The sequence below is a fragment of the Plutella xylostella genome, chromosome 26 (assembly GCF_932276165.1).
Source record: "Plutella xylostella chromosome 26, ilPluXylo3.1, whole genome shotgun sequence".
Taxonomy (NCBI): Eukaryota; Metazoa; Arthropoda; class Insecta; order Lepidoptera; family Plutellidae; genus Plutella; species Plutella xylostella.
The window spans coordinates 7478684-7502924 of record NC_064006.1 but is presented as its reverse complement, the minus strand read 5'-3'; the positions used below and the strand labels follow the sequence as shown (position 1 = coordinate 7502924).

The 24241-nt window shown below is 35.4% G+C and overlaps 1 protein-coding gene across 2 annotated transcripts; it reads right to left on the bottom strand.

Moving 5' to 3' along the window:
* Positions 1-11100: 11100 nt before the first annotated feature.
* Positions 11101-13255, bottom strand: LOC119692058. 2 transcript variants are annotated; one of them, XM_048630690.1, is made up of 2 exons: positions 12473-13255; positions 11101-12293 (listed from the first exon to the last, which is right to left on the bottom strand). In XM_048630690.1, the coding sequence occupies exon 2, from the start codon at positions 11840-11842 to the stop codon at positions 11291-11293; it is 552 nt and encodes a 183-aa protein (XP_048486647.1). In that variant the 5' UTR covers positions 11843-12293; positions 12473-13255; the 3' UTR covers positions 11101-11290. The 2 variants fall into 2 exon arrangements, with proteins under 2 accessions (XP_048486647.1, XP_048486646.1); XM_048630689.1 differs by having other exon boundaries at positions 11101-11880; positions 12933-13255.
* Between the last annotated feature and the right edge of the window lie 10986 nt (positions 13256-24241).

Genomic DNA, 24241 nt, shown 5'->3' with positions numbered 1-24241 from the left:
GAATACGTAGCACGTGGCGCAAGATGCGCATGACAAGACGTGGCGAAAGTTTTGCGTTGAGCTCGTATCGTGCGGTCTCGAAAACGGGTACAACGGATAAGTTTAGCCGCGTATTAGGCCCCGTGCTAGGTATGCAGATCGCGGATCGAAATAGTACCCTATGGATTACCTACCTAAACATATTTCATGTAGAGCCTTCCGAGAGACAATATTAGCCATGACGCTAATATTTGTTAAGACCTTGCTAAATAAAAGATTAGGAGCAAGAGCACAAAAAAAATGGTCAACCATAAAAAAATATCAATAAAGTTTATTAGATAACAATGAATCTAAACTACAAAACGATGAAACGGCTCATCAAGCAACCACAGCTACAGTCTTTAAACCCGAACCCTCCCCACTCTCGTCCACTTCACTTTTACCAATTTCATGCTCATTTTCAGCCTTTTGCGGCAAATTTTCTTCATTGCCTTCTTTTGTTTTCACCATTTCCATCATGCTTTTAGGCTCTTTGCCTCTCCATACGTCGTATTGGTGGCAGCAGTCGATGCATGGGGGACAAGTGAAAGGCAAGCTTGCAACCAGCGATATCAACATACACGGAAAGTATGGCTCCATACATGGGCATAGGCAAAGACTACAAGCCATGGTTGGTTGTGATTTTTTTTTCTATAATCGTATAGGGAGCTTTATCTTCATGAACCAAATTAGATTAAGGTTCAGTAGGTACTCTTTGTCAAGCTGCAATTTTCCATAAACTTCGTTACATTCAAGGAAACGTTTCCAGACAGGAATACTAGGAATAGGTTGAATGTTAAAATTGTCTTCTACAATCGCGTAGTCTTCTTTATCGTCACCAATTAAATTACTTTCTGCTTGAGTAAGTTTTGTGCATGTGATATTTTCCATAAACTACGTTCCCGTTGAAGGTTTTCCAGAATTCCTCGTCAGCGTGAGAAGGTGGACACAGGAATTTGAGAAATATTTGCAAACAAACACACGTGATGCAAGACGCACTACACAGAAGCAAGGAGTTGGCACACAAAGGAAATATTACTATGCACATTTAGTGGTTTCAAAAATGTGTGTTGGATAACTTGTTTTTGGATAAGAATTTTCACTCAAATACCTACTATTTTAAGCTCAGCAAAATCTTAAGCAAAAACTAAATAAACAAATTATTTATGTCCTGCTTTTGGCCTTGGTTTGGCATCTCAGTTTGGCCAGTCTGGCGAAAGACAGTCTGGAAAAAATTAAGTATGGAACGCGTACGAAAAATAATGGCGAGCACCGCTCACAGAGTACTTTGTACGCTATCATAGACATCTTTGGCTTTTGTCATCTGTCAGTGTCAGTAAGTCAATCGTTTAGTTTGAAAAATAATTTTAAAACATAAATAAATTAGGATTTAACAGTTATTTATATATTATTATTACTGTGGATAAGTGCAGTGTTTGTGTGGAGGTACCTAACTATTAGTGTTGCTTGATATTATTGATAAAGGTAAAGTATAATAAAATAGGGTCCGCACAACCAACAATAGTGCATGAATGTTTTTTTTATCGATATTGATATTTTTATTTATCATTAGTTCGCACAACTCATCAATCAGAACAACTTTGGTCTACTAGTTTTGGAATTTAGCGAAAATAAAATTCGGATCTCTGTAATAAAAGTCACTGGTAATTTTTGTATGGATAATATTTAATTGTTTAATAATAATAATAAAAATTGTTGTTTGCAGATGTAAACAGTGGGTTAAGATAACCGGTAAGGAGGATCTGGTTTATGTGCCTATTGAAAAGCTACATCAACTTAAACGAATTTGTGGCAATAATTTTCTACCACAACATTTTAAGAACACAATTGAAAAAAAAATCCATGTGTGGGACATACTGCAGACACTTTATTTTATAATAAATAAATATAATTATATTTTTCCACTTTATTTTATTTCAACATTATATCATAGCACTTACGTCAACGGAAAATCTCGAGTTTATTTTATGGATTATATTTTTGTGTTTAATTAAGAACATAACATAACGTTGAACCGAGACTTAACGTTGGTGTCAATGTGTAACACTGAAATCTTATTGTGTAAGACTGAAATTAAATCATACACTCGCACTTTTTTTTTACTAGGTATCGATAAAAAATATCCATAAGAAGCACATCACTATTTCAGCGGTGCTATGTTGGTAGTTTTGTACGTCATAATTTTTGTTTTGTTGGTACCTTGTGTGAGTACGCGTGTAATACAAGTATTTTTTTTCTTTTTTTTCCCTTGTACTCCCGTCTCTTAAAACGTAGTGTTCTTTTCTCTATGGTTTGGCATAGAAGTGTTTTTTTTCCTCAGTGGGCATATGCATATCAGAGGTGGGCATAGACTTTGGCTAATTTTGACATGTTCTCCTCCATGTAGGAATTGGTCTATGGTAGAAATTGGAAATGAATACCTTGCAGTTTATAATATTGGATCCATAGAACAACGCGGACTCGGGTGTGCCCTCGTTGGATCATAACGGTAGTACTAATAACTTAAAAACCAATGAATATCACATAATGGTTAAGTTATAGATATATGGAGATGCTGGGGGTGTCAGCGCATCCCCATGCAAAGGGAAGATCCTCGGACCAGGCCGGGTGGTGTGGCCTGGCGGGCAGCTGCCCAACGGTTAACGTTGGGGTTTGGTATATATTGCAGTGTTACTGAGAAACTTCGTATGCGCAATGTAGGATTTCCATAGTGATTTGCTACGTTTTCTATGCATGTGCTGTGTGTTGCGTTCCGAGCGCCATCTGTTGTTTGTGTGGCGAGGTGTCCGCCACAGATAATATATAACCATCAATCAACCATCAATAGATGTTATCATCAACCATTCATCAACTCATAAACTTTATGCCTACGGCGTAAATGCGTAAGTCCAAACAAAAATTTCTACTGATGACGATGACCTGAAATGTGAAACGCATTGTAAAGTACATATAGTGCCACAAACTTATCTGTTCCGGTGAGAGCGAACTAAATTGGTCCATATAATCTATGTCAATATGAAATTCATTAGTACAGTAAGTAATGAGGTATGGACCAATTTAGTTCGCTCTCACCGGAACAGATAAGTTTGTGGCACTATAAGTATTATTTTCCTTTTGTGAAGAAAAATCCCTACACTCAGTGAGGTAGGTAGGTACGGTCATGTGCAGAAAAACCTGACCTCTCTCTCATAGTAACAATGCTTCTGAGAGGGGTCAGATTTATCTGCCTTATACTGTACGTAATTAGATCAAAAGAAAGCAAAAGGCAAAGCAGAGGAGCGCTCCAGTTTGCTTCTTAAAGGAATTACAGGATATCGAAAAGCTTTCCCATTTTGAACCTTTGGCCGTACTAAATAAAACATACCTAGGTACTTACTACCGAATTTCCGAATGCGGGCCAACAGTGCCCACGGGGGCTATAACAATCGCTACATTTGGCCCACGATTCTACTAAATGTAGGTTGCCTGTAAGAGATCGCTCTAAGAGGCTTAGCGATAAGGCCCCCTAATGATATTGTGTTGTTAGTTTATATGTATAAGTAAAACATACATTTTTTTTTGTATATTTTGCAATTTATGGTTACCAGAAAAATTAAGTCATACGAGTATTCTATTCTATTTTATTCTAAACTAGCCGTTCCCGCGAACTTCGCTTCGCCTAACAAAGTTTTCCCGTGGGAATTCCGGGAAAAAAGTAGCCTATGTTCTTTGTCAGGGTCTAGACCATATATATACCAAATTTCATTCAAATCCGTTCAGTAGTTTTGGCGTGAAAGAGTAACAGACAGACAGATACAGTTACTTTACATTTATAATATTAGTTAGGATGATGCTAAAGAGATGTGAAGTTTGAAGGTCCCGGATTCGATTCCCGGCCGGGACAGGTAGTTGTTTGAAGACGCAATACTTAGGTAGTTTTGAAAAACTTCAGGGGTCACGAAATGAGTGTTACACCTAATAAACCATAATTACAATTCATAGTTAAGAACGTGATCATTTCCATTTTCTAAGTTGCATTATTAAAACTATGTAGTAGTAGTAAACATAGTACTTACCCGGCATTTCCACGAATGCCACACAAATACTAGAACCATGACCTTTTGGAAGGCGGCAAAAGATCAAGAAAATACCTTTCTCCACTCGGTTTAATTTCCCCTAAGAACGGTTTTGCGGTGCAATATGGACTAGTGATGGGATTAGCTCGACTACCTGGATGTACTTATCGATAATGAGGCTGTGTAACGAAATTATCCTCTTTGTGCCCATGTAGAGTTTGCTAGCAAATGGATGGTTTTTCGAATGCGTTGCAGCGAAAATCCAGAGCTGACATTTGTTACCAGGCAAATATTATAGATAATATAGTTTAGACTAGAGGGTAGACTAGATTCTAGAGAATATACCTATGTCTCAGTTGAGTCATGTACAGTTGAATCTATAATAATATACCTACTGCAAATATTATGTTCGTGTCTACACATTTGATACTTTCTTGTTAACCCTCGACTTCACAATCCGCCAATATTATTCGGAGTGACGATGACATGTCAGATCAATCCAGGGTGCGCTAGATCATAACATATAATGGAGGTACAGTTTGGTACATCACTACGGGAGGCTCTTGAGGCTACACTAATGAAGAAACTGGAGGTTTCCAGTAGAAAAGTGTATCGATATTTATGGCGTTGACTGTACATATAAATAACTCAACTTACATTTCAATACTCAATCTATCGATAGAAAAAAAAAACAGTTTTAAACACAAAAAGTTGCATTCTGTCAAAATCGTATGAACGTAACTGTCAGCTATCGATATATAGAGTTATTGAAACTGGCAGTTAAAGATGAATAAATTTCCCATCGCTACCTTTCGCGAGGACCACGAGACATACAGAGGTATGTTTAATTGTAGCGTCCAGTTTCCGAGTGCTTTCTTTCGTTTCTACAAACCCGGCGTTGAATAAATTAATTACGTTTCGCAACTTTTGTTTCCATTCTCCGGGCTACTTTAAATAAGAAAATGAAAGAATTTCGCGAGTCCCTCTTCTCAGTCCGCCATTGTTTTGTTCCTGCAGTTGGTACGACTGGTGCCGTGAAATTAGTTGTTTTTTTAATGCGAAGCCGACGGAAATGAGATAATAAGGTGAAGAGGAATGAACAACCTTTTTCTGTGTGAAAAGTTTGCTTACCGCGTTAACTTTATACCTTTTCATATTTTGCTGGAGTGTCGTGTTCTATTCGGATACTTGGTAGTTTATGTGTTACTTTAAAGATGTCATAAGAAGGGAAATTTACCTAAAGTACCTACTGAAAATGTCTTATCTCACACTATTATGTGGATGCAGGAGTATAATATTTTTTTTATATGGCGGTGGAATATACACGTGGCACATTTACTGCAAATCCAATAACACCCCTTTATTCTTATGAATATATCTGGCAAGTAAGATTTAATTTTCCTCCAAAATCTGTCCACCCACTCTCAATTCTTAGCTTAACAAGCTTGCAACAAAGTTAGAGACTTACTTAACCGAATGATGATTGAAAATGTAAATGAATTTTGAAGTTTTCACGCTTCAAGATTTCAGATAGGTTATTCGAAATAACTGAGCGATGCAAAAGTGATACTGAATTTTACAGTTCGGTTCAAATAACTTGAACTTCAGACTTGATAGTTCAGACCCTCTAGTACGGGTCTTGCTATTTATGAAAACAAAAAAAGAAGTTTACGTTTTCTCCTGTCACCTGCATACATTATCTGTCAGAAGTTTCATGATAGTTTCCATTAGAGGCTCCACTTCATAACGACCCATTACGTCCCCACTGCTGGGGCACGGGTCTCCTTCCAATGAAGGAAGGGTTTAGGCCTAGTCCACCACGCTGGCCAAGTGCGGGTTGGTGGACCCCAACACAAGCAAGCTTGTGCTGAGAGAGTTGTCGGGTAAGTGGGCAACCCGACTGTCAGATGTTTTCAAGCCGCCCGAAGGCCTCTAACTAGGCTTAACGACTGCTGCCGAAGCAGAAACGGGGCCCACGGCTTAACGTGCCGTCCGAAGCACGGAAGCGTCCAGAAAAGCACCACTTGAAATTGGTCACCCATCCAATGGCTGACCATGTCAGTTGTTGCTTAACCTCAGCGATCAGTTACGATCACTGAGGCCCGCTCGACTACGGACGCTTCCTCGAGGCTCCACTTAGTATGCGAGAAAACTTAAACTTTTTTAGTTTCCGACAAACTATCAAACCTGTACTAGAGTACCTGAAGTCGGTACCAGTTACAATTTTGTGCATTGTGTAGTAAAACCACCAAACGTACACGATATAGGTTTATTTCCATGTCTTTCAGCATTGTTCATAGTTTTAGCAATAAATTACATTTTTATAATCCACACATCGAACCACCATTTTTCATCCCAAAAACCCAATTGCCTCCTTTTTCTGACATCTCGCCTGACATCTATTCCCTTCTGTCAATCAAATGTCAGTCTCCCTCAAGAGCGGTGTTGCCACTATTCCTCGTAACATAATAGAATCAATTAAAATATGAATTAATGTTGTGAAATAATACCCAATTTAGGATACTTTCACAGTGAACCTTACACTCGTCCATCCTGACCTCGTGTATGTCCTCATACACGGATCAAAGTAGATACAAAGGCACCTTACACTCGGCAAGTGAGACTGACTATCGATAGTATTAATTATACCTAATATCATTAAGTAGGTAGGTCTTTACTAATATAATGAAATTATTAACTTTAACATCAGACAAAATATTTGTATAAAACAATGACTTAACAATCAATCAACAGTTATCAGTGCAAATTGTAATCGTTAATTACTACTCCTTGTACATTGTAATAACAATTTCATAAAAAATGGCCATAATAAGACGTTATTTTTATATAAGTAAACGAAGAGATAACAATCTGATAATCCATCCATTTCTAGTAGAGAATCGTGTATCCAGTACTTGCTAACCCATCCATTCTAGCAATACTGGATACTTAACAAATCAAAATCTGCTAACCCATCCATTCTAGCAGACTTCAATTATTCCTATCTTGCAGGGAATCCAGTACCAGCTAACCCATCAATTCTAGCTGTACTGATAGAAAACTCATTAGTCCTGCAAACCCATTCTTGCAATACTGCAAACCCATTCTTGCAGGACTAAGATATTACTAAGTTACGTCTTCTTGGAGCTTGAACTTAATCCATCATAATTCAACATCGATTCATTAAATGACCTTGGTCCTTAAAATTCATCCATTAAGTATTTTTACAATAACAATCGTCTGGATCCTTGGTCCATATCTTAAAACCATGATTAACTTTAAATAACATTAACTTTACTTTGATACTTAACTGTTGTTCTTCAAATTATCCATTTAAAATCCATCAATCCATAATATCCATATACATATCTATCAATATTATTAAATAATTAAGTATATAATTTTAGTATTAGGTAATTCCATAAAATTCATCCATTAAGTATTTTTACAATAACAACCTTCTGGATCTTTGTTTTGTTCCATGATTAACTTTTACATAACATACTTTGATACAGACCAACTATAAAGTCCTGACAATAAAGAGTGCGATTTTGCTAAGACTTTTTACCATTGTCAATTATTTGCTTACAGTTAGGTACATTCATTTTAAAAATAACATGCCGATTGATAATAGCTTTTTAACGGATATGTTCTAAAATAAAAATGATAAATCGATTTCAACACAGTCTTTAACAATTAGTTAGGTTCTACTTCCGTTTCCATGACTTTATAGTTTTGCTGTAATTGTTATTCTTCAAATCATCCATAAAAATTGCATCAATCCATATCTATTATATTCATCAAAACATATATTACTTACTCCTTACAGATTAAACTACTATGTCACGCATTAATATGAAACTCTGAAAGTTATTCACTCCACAACTGGTATTAAGTACTTATAAGTATCCTTAAATAATGTTTAAACAACGAAATATATCAGAGGAGCAATCGTAAGTAAAAACCTAGGTAAGTACCAATTAACCTGAGATGTCAGAAAAGAACTTAGATTTTTTTTTGTGGATTTTGCTGTCTATCCAAAGTCAATTTTTTTTTTGATCGTGTAAATTTTTTTTTAAAATTACTCTCCGTTCGGATAGGGGGGGCTCTTTCTGTCTAAGGAGAAGAACGGAGGCAAGAAACTCCTGAGCCATCTTTTCAAAAAAAAAAACTTAAAACTAGTTTGGTACTTATACAATACTTATAAGCTTAATAATTATTATTATGATAATATGAGCAGAGCCAAGTACTTATCACAGCCATGCATTTACGTCCTCTAAATAATCATCAATTTTATAATAAGCCTTTTTTTTGAGTTTCTCTTTATTGTATCCTGAATTCAAATTAATTATTACCTATTATCATGAACATAAAATATATCAGATGCAATCTGCTATTAACTGGAAAGATACCATTAAATCCCAAAACTATTATAATTACATATAAGTAGGTAATTGCAAATTGCCGAAGATGGAACTAGGTAAGTACCTATACCTATACAATACAATGTAATCCCTGAAATCCCTTACTGAACGAAGTTATCATTTCACGAGCATTTGAGAGCGCAGAGAGAATTAAGCTTTAGTACTTATCCAAATCTATTAAGGGAAAGTAACAAGTTGCCCTATATTTCTATTCAAACAAAAATTGCTCCAGATTTATCCAAAACTTTTGATTTAACATAACTGTTAACCAATGTAAATCCCATTTAAAATAAATATTAAATAACTAGGTACCCTAGTACTTCAGATACCTTGTTTTGACTTTTCGATACCGCTCCAGCTTTATCCAAAACTTTTAATTTTAACACAAGTACTTAACTGCTAATCAATGTAAATCCCATTTAAGTTGAATATTTATAATCACAAAATTTTAATACTACAGGGATTCAAGCTTCCATATCTAGATAACCCATCCCCTCGAGCTGCCATCCATTTATGACGATATTCAGCATATTAGTCCATCAATCCATTCATCCTTGTATGATCATCAAAATAATCCAGTCTCATTTGTCCTTAAAGGTCAACTTTGTACAAACAAATAGATAAAAACGTCAATTTAAGACAAATTCGACTGATTGCACTATTCCATAGAATGATCATGTTCTAGAGAATATTTAGTAGGTATACAATAATAATAATCACAGCAGAAACCAACGGGCAAAAACCTATCTGACATATTATTATATATCCAAGTCATAAAATTTAATAAGTAGGTAATTAATCATGTTTTTAATTCGAAGCCGGTCTAACTTCCCTGGATAAAGAGTACTTTAATAAGTTGAAAACCCCACTCTCCTACGCAACAGTTCGAATATACATTAACTACAACATGTAGTAAATAGATACATGCATCTTTTCCTCAACTCCATCTCCGTGTAAAATTCCAGACGCTCACTCACAAATGTTCACATACCCCATGATATTCATATCCACATTAAGCGCATCCAGTAATATCCGCAGGTCACAATATTGAACTGTGGAAACTTCGAAAAACACGAGTCCTGTTGTAGCAACCGCCATTCGCCAATGGCCACATGGCAATATAAGTTCAAAATTCCCTAGGCAACAGAAACTAATCCATTTCTCAATATCCGGTCGTCACTTCAATGTAAGCCACCTTTAACCACCTATAACAGCAATAATAGATAGGTACCGTCTAAGTCACTATATGCCAAGCCTACATTGAATATTACGTAACTTCCTATAAGTAGAACTTTGCAAACCCTCATAGACTGCCACAAGTTGTAGTGGCCCCCAACTAACTATCTTTAGAAAATCATAACATTAGTCCATAAGATTTTACCTACTAGATAAACTATAGGTATGGGTGAAATAGATCCGATAATTAATTATGCAATGCTATTAGCGCACAATCATGATCCATACTTTACCCATTAGAGAAAAGTAGAGTCATCATCATCATTTCATCTACTATACCTACTATACTAAATTATATACCTAATACCTATAAGTACCTTAATTTTGGCTGGAATCCTTAATATATTATTAATAAAATAAAATTATTAGATCCAACTATAACACTTGAAATGCAACATATATTGTATAGGTATAGTTATATTAATATTTTGGTTAGGTACTCAATTTAGACCATCTTCTATCGTAAGCACTACCAATCACTTTTTCAACATCACCAAAGGTTAACTGGTAGAAAATGCTGCTAGCATTAAGTTCGCCTTTGTAACAATTTATTTTGTTCAATAAAGAGTTTAATAATAATATATAAGTATTTATGACACACAGTCCCAGAATCGCAAGGCAATGACAAAAGGCATACAGTATTCCGTATTGTACTCGTAGCTTCATTTGAAATCATTGCGAACAGACTCAATAATGGCTTAGGAATTTTAAACTCAAGTAAATGTATGTAGGTACCTACTGAATACTTGTTAGGACATAGCGTCATTCATGTCCGTCGACAACAGCTGACTGATAGGTACCTACTACACAGATGCTGGATACAAGATTCGCTTCCACCTACCCCATCTTCATGGAATCAACTTATATATAATTAATATAGATATTTTAGATAATTAATCAAAATCAAATGATGCCCTTGTAAAACTGGGTACATTTATGAAACAAAGGATCATTCAATCACAAAATGAATTATAGCACCCATGACACCATATCACATGACATATTTTAAGAGGAGGACTCTAAGAATATAATTATCGTTTCGGTTTAATATAGGTACGCCACAAAAGAGAACAAAGCACTTAGGTACTTTTAAACCTATTGTGACTTTACTCCAATTCCATATCAAAATTAGTTACGTAATTATTATGAGCAAGATTCCCTTTTTACATTGGAATAATTAATATTTAATTGGAATATACAAAGCCCGACCAACAAATTAATGACTCCTCCAGTGCAACCCTTCTGTGACTCACAGCCAATGCAATCAAAACCATCAAGACTTCCTCAAATGAACATTCCATCATCAAACTTGAAGCAACTGTAAAACCTCCAAAATCACTATATCAAAAAGCAATTAAGTATAAATAAAACATTGCAAGATAACTGTGCAACCACCATTCAAAATTAATAACAATACCAATGCAATGGAATTCATCCAGGTTTCAAATTAATTTTCCCTTTCCTTATAACCATAACATAGGTACCTCATACCTTTATTAACCTACATTACGAGTAACTTTATGCACCTGATCAAAACTAACTAAATAATATGTAAATAACACCCAGTTCGGTGCTCCTTATAATAATCATGGTGATCATGCAACTGTAGATGTAGCTCCAGTCCTGTTGAGGACAGCGTCGCCACTGCCGCCCGTCGGCCATTGAGCATGCGAACCGAAGTTCAGACTCCCGCCTCAGTCTGGTATGGTATGGTCTGGTGTCTTCGGTCTGGGTACTGACACCACTGATAGCCATCTCCTCCACTGTTCCTCCAGCCTTGGTCCGGTTGATATTGATGTTGACAGCCCTGACAGCCGCTGTCACCACGGCTCCAACTCCAGGCCTGCACCCGGCGATGTAGATGCTTTCAACCCCAGCCGCACCACCGCAGCCGCAGGCACAGGCCCAGCCGCACCCCAGGCACAGCCGCACCCCAGGCACAGCCGCACCCCAGGCACAGCCCCACCGCAGGGACAGCCGCACAGCAGGGACAGCCGCACCGCAGGCACAGCCGCACCGCAGGCACAGCCACACCGCAGGCTCATCTTTGTCCATCTTCAACTCATCTGTAGTTGTGCTGCATCCCATATCTCTTGAGTGGTCCAGTTTTCTCGTCTCGTCTCCAACTCAAACAAAAAGGAATAAATTTATATTAGTAGGTATACTTATTATAATTTTATACACAGATATTATTATGTATAACCTTCAGGGTACATTGGTACATTAATTATATACATGATGACAGATAAGGTGCATATTAAATATATAGTCCTAATTTAGCAGTCTTCAAAACTTAATATATTTGGTATCTTTTGCAACTAAAATAAAATCACCAAAATGATTAACCTATAGTAATGTTCGTTACGTTTTATGAGCCCAACGGCAACGCTATAAATGATCATACCCTTATTACACCTAATGTTAAGAAAGAACATTTTCATCAATAATCATCATTTATGAGAATTTAATTTAAGACTTATAGTCAATAACAATGACTCACGTTTATCATATTAGGCTATCTAGTATTTATAAATAATATCTACCACACGTGTCGGCAAACGGCGTGTCGGTCGCCCCCCAACCCGTTGGTCTGATGATCTGCGGAAGGTAGCGGGAAGCCGCTGGATGCAGATGGCGGGTGACCGTTTGGGGTGGCGATCGTTAGGAGAGGCCTATGTCCAACAGTGGACTACGGAAGGCCGAGAGAGAGAGATCTACCACACGTTAGGTAGTAAGCGTAACATCGGGAAATCTTTGCAGAAACTAATAATTCGTAAAACCCAATAGTACTTTACTCAGAATAATAATGCTAATATTTTAAAGTAATCAAGGCATCGTTTTTGAACGCTCCCTGTAATGTCAACACTGTCAGATGATCAAAATGACAGTGTCAATGTCAGATGTCAATTGAAACTGGATAGTTCCCTATATTTTTAATAGATGTCGCTAGCATATCGGATTATCGATATCCAATAAAAATCTAATGAAAATGATAAATATGAGTAATATGACTATTCCGAACATTTCCATACTATTACAAGACATAATAACATAACATTACTACTATTCGTGTGTGATCTACTGGTGAAGACACAACATTTTGATATTACGTTCATCTCGGCCCGATAAATTCCAACAACAAGAATCACAACAAAATTTATGGGAGAAGGTTACTCACCGCTTCTGATCTGTAGTAAAACCACCAAACGTACACGATATAGGTTTATTTCCATGTCTTTCAGCATTGTTCATAGTTTTAGCAATAAATTACATTTTTATAATCCACACATCGAACCACCATTTTTCATCCCAAAAACCCAATTGCCTCCTTTTTCTGACATCTCGCCTGACATCTATTCCCTTCTGTCAATCAAATGTCAGTCTCCCTCAAGAGCGGTGTTGCCACTATTCCTCGTAACATAATAGAATCAATTAAAATATGAATTAATGTTGTGAAATAATACCCAATTTAGGATACTTTCACAGTGAACCTTACAATTGTCAAACTTACCAACTGTTAATCTTTAGCACCACGCTGTTTAGTTAGACAAGGTACCAATGTGTATCTGCTACCGATTCGGAAACGTTGCATCATGGGAAACATTACAAATAGGAAAATACATAAATAATAAATTGTGGTCTTGTTGCTAAAACCAACCTCTTCCTTGCAAGTTTTGTGGGAGGAGGAATAAGGGAAGTAGAGTACCTACCGTTGGGGAAACGTAGAGTTTTCCAAAATACTTATACTGTAAAAAAAAATATTGCTGTTCTTGTATTATGACAATAATTGTTTATAAACTTACGTAAGTATTACCTATTTAAAGCTTCTAGCCTCCTGACCCCGAGAGGTATAAATGTAAACACTGTTATTAAATTTAAAAAAAAATTAAATTTTAACTACTGAACTGTTTTGTCACTTTGTCAAAGAACAAATTGTTTAAGGGATAGGTACTTTATAAAACTTTAAAGGAATAACAGGGATACTCCATAAAACTTTTAACATAGGTATTTTTAAACTATATATTTTATTTTTTTTCAATGTCCTACTCATAGCACGCCAGGTGTCAGGAGGCTAGAGAAACTTATTCACATCTTGTTTGCAATATACTTATTTCTATTTTTGCAAAAATGATCGGGCTTGACTGAACATATTGAATACACAATGTTTACAAGCAATAAAACTGATTTCAATCTTTCATATCCTGTTGAAATTTGCTACCTACCTAGTACCTAGGTAGGTATTACAATAAAAACAGTATCAAAATCAATTCAATCCTGGCGAAATAACCTTCTAACAAACATAATCCTAACTAATATTATAAATGCGAAAGTAACTGTGTCTGTCTGTCTGTTACTCTTTCACGCCAAAACTACTGAACGGATTTGAATGAAATTTGGTATAAGAACATATATGGTCTAGGCCCTGAGAAAGAACATAGGCTACTTTTTATCCCGGAATTTCCACGGGAAAACTTTTTAGGTCTCTTCGCCTTAAAAAGTTTTTCAGTTCGCGGGAACAGCTAGTATTAAAATATTAAAAAAAAACTTAACGATGAATTGGAAACCTCCTCTTTTTAAGCCGGTTTATATGATTTGTTCCCGCCTATAAAACATTTTAACGTCTTACGTAAAATTACAACTGAAATGAAACATAACTACGGGGATGGAAGACTCAAGTTGTTTTGTTTAAACGTTTAATCAAGTACTGTCGGCGCCAGGGACTCTCACGAATAATTATTCTGCTGCAACTAAACTTTGGTTCATTTACTATTTGCCACCGAGTTATTTAAGCTTTTGTTAGTATAAAATTAATTTAGGTAGAGATTTGTGGCAACTTTAAAATAATAATTTTGTGAGAAAATGCAAACAAGTTGGGAGGTCATTCTAGGTAACGACAAAGATTGGGGACGGTGGCGGTAACTATACTATTTATTTCGTTCCAATCAATGATATTTTAAATACGAACTAGATTGAGTGTCAGTGCAAAAGAAACATCTCGACAAAACACCCCACTGGGGAGGGGTGGTAGCTCAGTCGGGTAAGCGTCCGCTTCTCACGCCAGAGATGCGGGTTCGAATCCCGGCGCTGACATGTACCAATGAGTTCTTTTCTGAATTTAAGTACAATGTATACCATTGCTCTTACGGTGAAGGAAAACATCGTGAGGAAACCTGCATATCTAGATTTAGCACATCTAGATATGTGAACCCACCAACCCGCAGTGGACCAGCGTGGTGGGAAATGGTCCAAGCTTAGGAAGGCAGTTTAGACCTTGGGGATATGCACAAAGGTTCCACTCGAGAGAGCCAGGTGCAGGTACTTACACCCCCACAGAACATAGAAATAGAAATAGAACACCCCACTTCTACCACTGAGCTCTTATTTTGAATTAGTTCGGTTAGAAGATGTGACTTTATTCATTTGGTACAACGGTTGACATTTGGTTGAACTAAAAACGGTTAGCAGTAAACAAAATGTGGACAATTTTTGTATGTGAAACACCATTTTGTCTTGTTCATATATTGCTAAAGATCAGAAGAAAGAAAATACGGGCCGATTATCGGTCCACCAACCCGCACTAGGCCAGCGCGGTGGACTAGGCCTAAATCCTTTTCTTCATTGGAAAGAGACCCGTGCCCCAGCAATGGGGACGTGATGGGTCGTGATGATGATCTGTCCTACAAAAATACGTTCGTCTGAGAAAACACTTACCTTTTTTTTATTTATTTATTATAATAAATCTTAGTTTTCTAATACATTTTACAAGCATATTTTAATCACTAAGGTTAGTATTAATGCTACACAGTCGTTATGAATTAAGAAAAATACACAGAGAGGTTAATGCGTTATAGGTACTAGTATTACTACATATAGGTACAAACGTCCCTAATAAGAATATTTTTACCTATATAATTATGTTTTGGTTTAGTTTATTTTACCACATGATATTTATTTATACCAGTAAGACCGGGAACATACGACCCATGTACGACCCAAGTTACCATCAAGTTACCCCCCACTGGGACTTGCTGCGTGTTAACTTACTACTAACTTAATTGAGAATGCGATCTCAAATTTATGTTCTCCATTCTGACGCTTTCCCTGAAGAGCGCACATTTTTTATATGCCGGAAGAGATATACAGGGTGTCACGTCGTTGGTCACGTGACTTTATACTATGGGGAGTTGTATTTTTTTCTAAAAAGTCCAATACTTAGTCGTAGTGAAAAAGTTGTTCAGAATGATCCCCAAAGCCATTCGCTTTCAGCTTACATTTTTTAAACTAAAATGTTAAAATAATATAATAACTGGAACTCAATTCATAAACAGCAACAATAATTACAATGAATTTAGTATTGCAGACATAAATCATAAGTAGGTATATTTTCAATCTTATGATACAACGATAGATCGAACCCAGTAACCCATGAATCAATATGAAAGTACACCTACTTATAAAGTTACGAAAACAAGTTCCGAAACGTTCAGTCACAACACGCACAATAGCAAGGGGACAAGGCTAGGGTCTAACTAGTCACAATAATCCACTTAACCTATACAGAATAACTGGGTACAGCACCGGACCAATACCTCACTCAGGCGTTGGACGACATGAGGTTGCGGCAGGCTAAATTGTCGTCGACACATGACAGCTCATGCTTAGAGTCTCTCTGAAAGATCGCATCATCGCTTAAGTGGCAGTGGGCTGGTCACATCTGTCGAAGAACTGATGACCGATGGGGTAAACGTGTTCTGGAGTGGAGATCGCATTCAGTGGCGTGCTTTGAGAGAGGCCTATTTCCAAAAGTGGACTGCTAAAGGCTGATGATGGACATGACGGCTCGTCTTTAGGCGCTCCACTCAGTGCCAGAGTCGTAGCGGAGTCGAGGCAGTGTTGCGGTAGCGTTGCGATTACTATAAAGCCCAGGGAATTCTCGCCACCTCGACCGCGCCGCGACTCCGCCTTCGCCAGTGAGCGTCTAACATATGGGTGATTCTTCGAAATTCCATTCTTCGTCTGATTTATATGGCCATTTTTAAATTTAATTTTTAGCTCTATAACATATGCTTATATGAAAATGAATACAGTAAATAACATATAATTGGAAAAGGCACTCTTTTTTATCAAGTAGTTTTTGAGTTATTGACGTTACCATTTTTTGTGGCCATATGAATCAGAACCAGAAGTTCTTTCTTCTGGTTCCACCATGGAAAACCATCTTTGTTTTAAACATACAGCATTGCTCGTAATTTTCTTGGACTGTCATCGATAGAAGAACTATAGAAGGTTACACAAAATAAAATTAAAACTTAAAATATTGTATTTTGTACCAGTGGCATGCAAAAAGCTGTTCTGGGGCGATTATTTTCAGAAAATTCATAACAGTGTCATTATCTCAAAAACTATCGACATTTTACTAAGGTCATATAGTGATATTCTGGTCACTCCTAAGCTGTACTATCAGCTCTCCAAGGCATGACGTAAAATTTTGAAACATTCTGTATAGGATGAGGTTTTTTACCGTATGAATCATATACATATGAATCAGGATTTTGCATAAAAATTGAGGAATATTAATCAGAAGTGTACCTGAACCAAGACCATATTAATCAGATATTGGCCTTCTTTTCACCTGGATGTAGGCATACTAGGAGCATTAGGCATCTACTGGCTGGTGCGTTGGAGAGCTAGCTTCTAGCGAACGGATAGCCAGACTCCCATTGCCACTACCTGACCAAGTATTCTGTAAGTGTCATAATTATGTCATCAACATGTTACGACATATGAATCAGTACTAAATGCCGGACACTCCTTAATTATTTATTTATAAAAAAACTTACGTATTTATAAGTACTAAATATTTTTTTTGGGAAAGGAAAACTCATTGCCCTTTGATAAAAATTTAATTTATGTTAATAAATTAAAAGGGAAATGTGATATTGAACATTTTGTTCCTCAAGCTGGCAAACGGACGATCTATATGAATCAGAATAACACACTTCAAATTATTTCAGTACTGAAACAGCATTTACTGAAAAAATGAGATTGGTTATAAATAGAGGTAGAGCTAGACTGTATTGAAAAAAAAAATACCTGTCATTATCTTAATTGGTTACAGAATATCCTCAACGCCGTCGAAAATACGGTCCCCGAAGAATCACCCATATAGAAAACATAGGAAAGGCGCGCGCCGTCGCGGCGCCGCCACCTAAACCCTCGTGCAGTGAGCGGAGCGCCTTAGAAAGTGGAGACTTCGCGACACGTCGCCGTCGTCTACGGCAGCATCATGTCGTCAGCGACCAATTGTCTCCCTTCTCTCTCGTGATAGTTACAGACAATCTTAAGTAAATTCAGAATTAATTATTCTGCTACCTACCGAATTAGGCCGGGAAAATAATTTAATTGTAGCGAATTCGCATTGTTTAGGGTAAGGTGAGTGAGGTTGGAGAAACTTTGGCACCATGGGACTAACTTATAAAATAGTATAGTAATGTAATATAATAGGTATATTTTATAAATGATATAATTTTATAGATACCTACCAAAACTAAAGGTGGTGAGAATGTCAAGGTTTTCATGAGGCAAATTTTTTATAAATACTTAATATAAGTAAACGGAGACGGTCTCGTAATTATGATGTCTTCTTTCTTAAGTTTTATTACTTACTAGCTGTTCCCGCGCGCTTCGCTTTGCCTAAAGTTTTCTCGTGGGAATTCCGGGATAAAAAGTAGCCTATGTTCTTTCCCAGGGTCTAGACCCTATGTATACCAAATTTCATTCAAATCCGTTCAGTAGTTTTGGCGTGAAAGAGTAACAGACAGACAGACAGACAGACACAGTTACTTTCGCATTTATAATATTAGTTAGGATGTAATTTATTTATCCTGTCGCGCTTATGAAAAATGGCTAGCTAACGGAGAGGTAGAAATGAGAAGCCAGGGTTCAGCTTGACACAAATTTATTTATAGGTCAACGTGGGTTAGGCCAGGTTAACACGATCAGTCAGTTTTCAGTTGGTACGGATAGGGACTCCCCTGAGTCGAAGAGTATCGGCGTGGAATCCCGATAACGCGACCGGCGTGGAAGTCCTCTTCTCCAGTGCCCAGGTAGGTAGGCAGGCAGGTCACGTGGCCGTTGCGTGCGCGTGGCGTGTAGCTCGGCTGCGCGGCGTGGTCAGCAACACGAAGGTAGGGGGTTGCCGAACCAGCACGTAGAGGGCGAGCCGTAGAAGCCACGTAGGTGAACCGCGGAGTCGGTAAACCGTACCGTGGACGTAACCGTGGACCTTGGAGTAGTAGCGTGGACCTTGGACCCTGGAAAAGATGGAAATCCAACGCATCAGTACACCGTTATCGTCTAGGTTCCACATACCGTCATCAAATCCTACAGAAGAGCACCTAATCTAACTTGATTGAGGCGGCAGTGAAAACCAGAACGGAATACCTAACATAAATTAAAGATAATATAGAAATTATTAAGAAAGGCCGAAAGCGGTAGACTAGCTGCAGCATAATTTGGAATAAAACTACGTTAATGCATTTAGGCAAGCTAGCGTAATTAAAATAAAAGAAATATAAAAGCTGATGATGATTGAATGTCTAAATGATAATGCGTAATTACATGTCCGCCATCTTGGCTGCTATAAGTGCGCAGTTAGTTAAGCTAGCTAACGCGTAAGCAAGCGAATAAAATAAGAAAGGAAGCTACGTTAAACAAATTTAAATTAACACTTTTAAAATACAGTAGTACACGTTTAAAACACAAATAGGTTCCTAAAATGAGCTAAGCAAGTCTGATCACACTTACCCGATATTGGGGAAGACACGCACAAGGCACCACTGGTAAAGTCTAGGTCATTCGACACTTTAGAGCGGGCTAGGCACCTAGAGGACTGCCGTGAGGTAGGGTCACGCGCAGTCGATGCCGTAGCCCGTGGACGAATGATCGAGAGCCAGTGGTCGCCGAGTGGGGCTGCCGCGATAGTGGGGACATGAACAAAAGACCGCTTCGCTGGCTAGGGATGGGAACGCGTCGATAATTTGAAGAATTATCGACGCGAAGATTAAGTTATCGATACTTTTAAAAAGGGAATTTACAATTAAATTATGAAGTTAACTATTTAAGTACTAACATGTAAGTTATTTATTTAGAAGAAATAAATAACGTTACAATCCCCACGATATTACACATACCTATGTGTTTATGACAAAGTACCTAAATTCTTGCCTATTCATAAATTGATGATGATGAACACTGAACATTAAAATTATATGTTTATTATTCGGTTATCATCGTGTGGATAAATAAATTACATTTAGGTATAACAAAACTAAAAACGAAGACATCAACATTAAGGTGCAATTTCACCAAACGTATTTAGTAGCCTGCCATACGTATGTCAGATAGTAAAAAAATTATTTAAAAATTGATTTAAATACTATTTTATATACGTTTAGCGTTTGGTAAAAGTGACCCTACGAGAACGTCTACCATCTTGGTTGGTACAGTGTAGGGCATGCAATACCGGAACAATTTTCAATACCGGTATTGAGTTTCGGTATTACAACTCAATACCGGGATCCCGGTATTAATACCGGTATTAGACTTCCTTGTAATAAATGGCATATACTGTGTTTAAAGGTCGTATACGTCAAAATAAATCAAGAAAATGCAATCATATTCGTATTTTGTTGTAGATTTTTACGAGAATTAAATTTTAGATTTTAAATTTTAGAAAAAAATATTTTTTTACATCCGGTGTCGGTTTACGCATGGTCAACAGTAGATTTCTAGCAGCCGAAAACTGCATTAAACGGTTTGGAACAAGTGCGCTTTCACAGTATATAGGAACACAAGGCTAACTAAATCTTAATCACTTTATTTAAGCCTAAAAAAGTCCGATTCCGGTATCACTTCAATACCGGTATTAACTTTCAATACCGGTATTGAAAAAAGCGGGAATTTTGTCCGGGATCCCGGGATTACGGATACCGGTATTGCGGTATTGCATGCCCTAGTACAGTGTGAAGCAAAAAAACCTGACCCGAGTGTAGTTAAATGATACTAATTTTTCTACACCACAATTTTCTAAATTGGTCACGTGACTTTTTTCATAGGATTTTTTATTTTATGGATATTTTTTCGGCTTAAGGGGTAGCCCTTTTTAACATCCTGTATAGGCTTATAATACTCTGGTTTACTTGGTAGGTATGTGGTTCAGTAATAATGGAAAAAAAGTAAAACGTCAGAAGAAAGATTAAAATTTGTATATTTGGTACTTCGTATATTTTTTCATTTACATTTGAGTCAATAAGATCAATAGTTATCGTATTATCTTAGACAAGAGCTATTCATTATAATTATCAATAAAAAATTCAATAAAGAACATTACAAACATAACATTTTGAATTTAAAATCATAAAGATTTAACAAACCCTAGTAGGTTACCGTATAAGGTATATGTAGTAGGTATAAATAGTATTTAGAACATTTTTTATTGAACAATTTTCTAATTAATTAATACAGATCATAGAATAGTCGCTTATTCACTATAATTATTTTAGAATGAATTTATTAAAAACAAGCTAATCGGCGAATAGCTTAATCAATATACAAGGTACAAGGTACACACAACTCGTACTTACGTAAAACCTGATTAGTACTGGAAAACGTTTGATTTTTTACATAATTTACAGATGTAAACAATAGTAATTATGTTTCTAGTTTTGAAAATAAAGTAAAAAAGGAAACAATTCACTATTTTTTATATTTTTGAGGCTAACATTACTCACAGCAATGCTATTAGACATCAATTTTAAATTGAAAATTAATCTAAGCATTAAAAACAAGTGCCGCTATAAATTGTAAGTAGGTTCACACAACTTGCACGGGCTCTGTACATAATTATGAGAACCTAGTTTGGTTTTAATATATATTTTGTATATATTAAACATTACACAATTCATTTACTTCACATTACAATAGTTATACATATAGATAATTAGATATACTAACATAAATATTATAACAAAATTAAATATCTAAGAAAATTGGTAACAATTAAAATAACTAAGTAATAGATCTATTCTTGTACGACGAAGATTTGTTAGAGAGATTCACTTTCAGACCATCACAAAATGAGAATGTTTTTTTAAAGATCACAATACACATTGGAAGACTATGCACAATGTACACAAATAAATATGAATTGCTGTCCGTATCTATTGCGTCATTAACCTAGGTAAGTTTATATATCATTAAGTATATAATTTAATTAGAATATTAATTTTCTTAAATATAAAATATGGTATTTAAAATTACGGCAATGGTGTTGTGGTATTGTTATGTTTTGAACTTAACTACCTATAATTATTTAAGTACGTTATTAGTAAGTATTAGCATTACACGACTACTTTACATGAATTTAGAATTAATATCTCGTTGTTGCTTTTGAATGTATTAAATAGTTTATTTAAATATTTAATTATATACAGTAGGATGACAAAGATATAAAATATATTCAGTCGTAGTAAGTAGCTGGTAATCATTTTAAATTTAGGTATATTACAAGAAAAACGAATCTAAATACTAATCATAAGTTTGGTTGGTTGCTTAATTTTTATGCACATTTAAATAAATTAAAATTTTAATTTTGTAGAAACAATAATTGTTTATAAGGGAAATATTATAATATAATTATTATATTACCTACATTAAGGTCTATAGGATACATTTGGTGTTCATTTTGATTTATACTTAATTAAATATTAATAATTCACAAAGCTATGTCTAACACTACACAATCACACTTATATATTATATACAATGTAAAAATAAAAATACTACAAAAATGCGACCAGCGCTAATTAAACAAAATAACATCAAACTTAAGCTAAGTTTTTTCAATACATTTTAGAATTGAGAGGTATAAACTATAATATCTAATATATTATTATTTAGTGCATAATTTATTGTGGTTAGTGCTTGTATGATAGGCACAGAGGCACAGTCAAAATTGTTTGTTTATTTGTTTTTACTCAGAACAACTAAGTTTACCTATGTTGTTTATAATGTGAACAATTTTTAAATGGGTGATTGACTTATTGATTGCTTTCATTTTATTCATATAAAAATGCTCACAATATAATAACAATTAACTACCTAAATTACATCGTTTCTTTACAATGATCATTGAATAAATGTTTTTAATGAAAATCTTTATGAGGAAACATCAGATATATGCAAATATAAGTAACTAATTCTATTTTGATGGACAAAAAAAGTATGTTAGTGGCAAAGGAAATAGGTAGAAAATTACATTTATTACTTTGTACAATATTATTTATAATATTATAAGCGTATGATTTACAATGGATGTTGTATCAACCCATTTACTCAACTTTATGGTATAGTAATTATATATTATATTCATGTATAGTTTATTAATTAAAACAATATGTTGTTGCTTTTAAACTTTTTAAGTGTTTTTATTAAGTATGTTTTATATATTTTTCCTTTTCCGCTGATAAGTTTATCAAGGTTATACAAGCATGACTGGTAGGGTGCGTTTCTGAGAAAAGTAATTCTAAATGGGTCAGATATCTGCGCCTTTGACTGTACAATTTCAAAATAATATAAGAACACTATTTATTACAAAAATTACTAAAGATAAAATTTCCTTGAAATTCTATATTTTATTAAATAAGTTTTTTTTAAAGGTTGATACAACCGCCATGTTTTATATTTATTTTATTAGACTGTGTTGCTAACAATAACAAAACCGACATAAATTTTGAAATCTTGAATTTGTATCGGTAGGTTATTAAATATTTAATTAACTAAGAATTTATAAATACTCAATATTATATTATAAATAAGAGTAAAGCAACCATCTTAAAAACTTCGCTGTATATAAATGTCTGATTTAGTAAATTCATAATACGTAAATATATCAAATTAATAAAAAAATAAAAAATTCACTTCAAACCTACTGTAAATAGTACCTAACTATTATAAATAAATAAATATTAAATATTGATGCTTTGTGCCTTGACTTTTAAACCTGTGTAACTAACGGATTTTGATGTGGTTTGTTACAAGAAAAACAATAGGTATTAGGTAATTAACACCATTAATAATAATCATCAAGGTATATGAACCACTATTGTATACCTACGCTGATGTGTGCGAACTATGATAAATCTAAGATGGATGCTTTACACTGGTTTCATAATCCACACTAGAACTATTTTTAATTGTTATTAAATACCTATTAATCTGTGCAACGTCATAGCCCATTAGACAAGAAATTAATCATGATAAAATTCTACACGCTTTATACCTATTTAGACAACCTCTCTGCATTAACATAAAGTCCTGCCTCGCAAGTCTGATAAATGCATGGAAATAATAAGTACTTAGTACGTAAATATAATGATAAATGTAATGGATTTCAATAACATGTCAATTGGATGTACCTTAAAGCTA

Bases quoted from the DNA above. Each gene is read 5' to 3' on its own strand.
- LOC119692058 (XM_048630689.1), bottom strand. From the start codon at position 12,999: ATGCTGAAAGACATGGAAATAAACCTATATCGTGTACGTTTGGTGGTT. The intron at 11,881-12,932 runs GTGAGTAACCTT...TTTTTGTTTGAG, and splicing joins TTTACTACAGATCAGAAGCG to TTGGAGACGAGACGAGAAAA.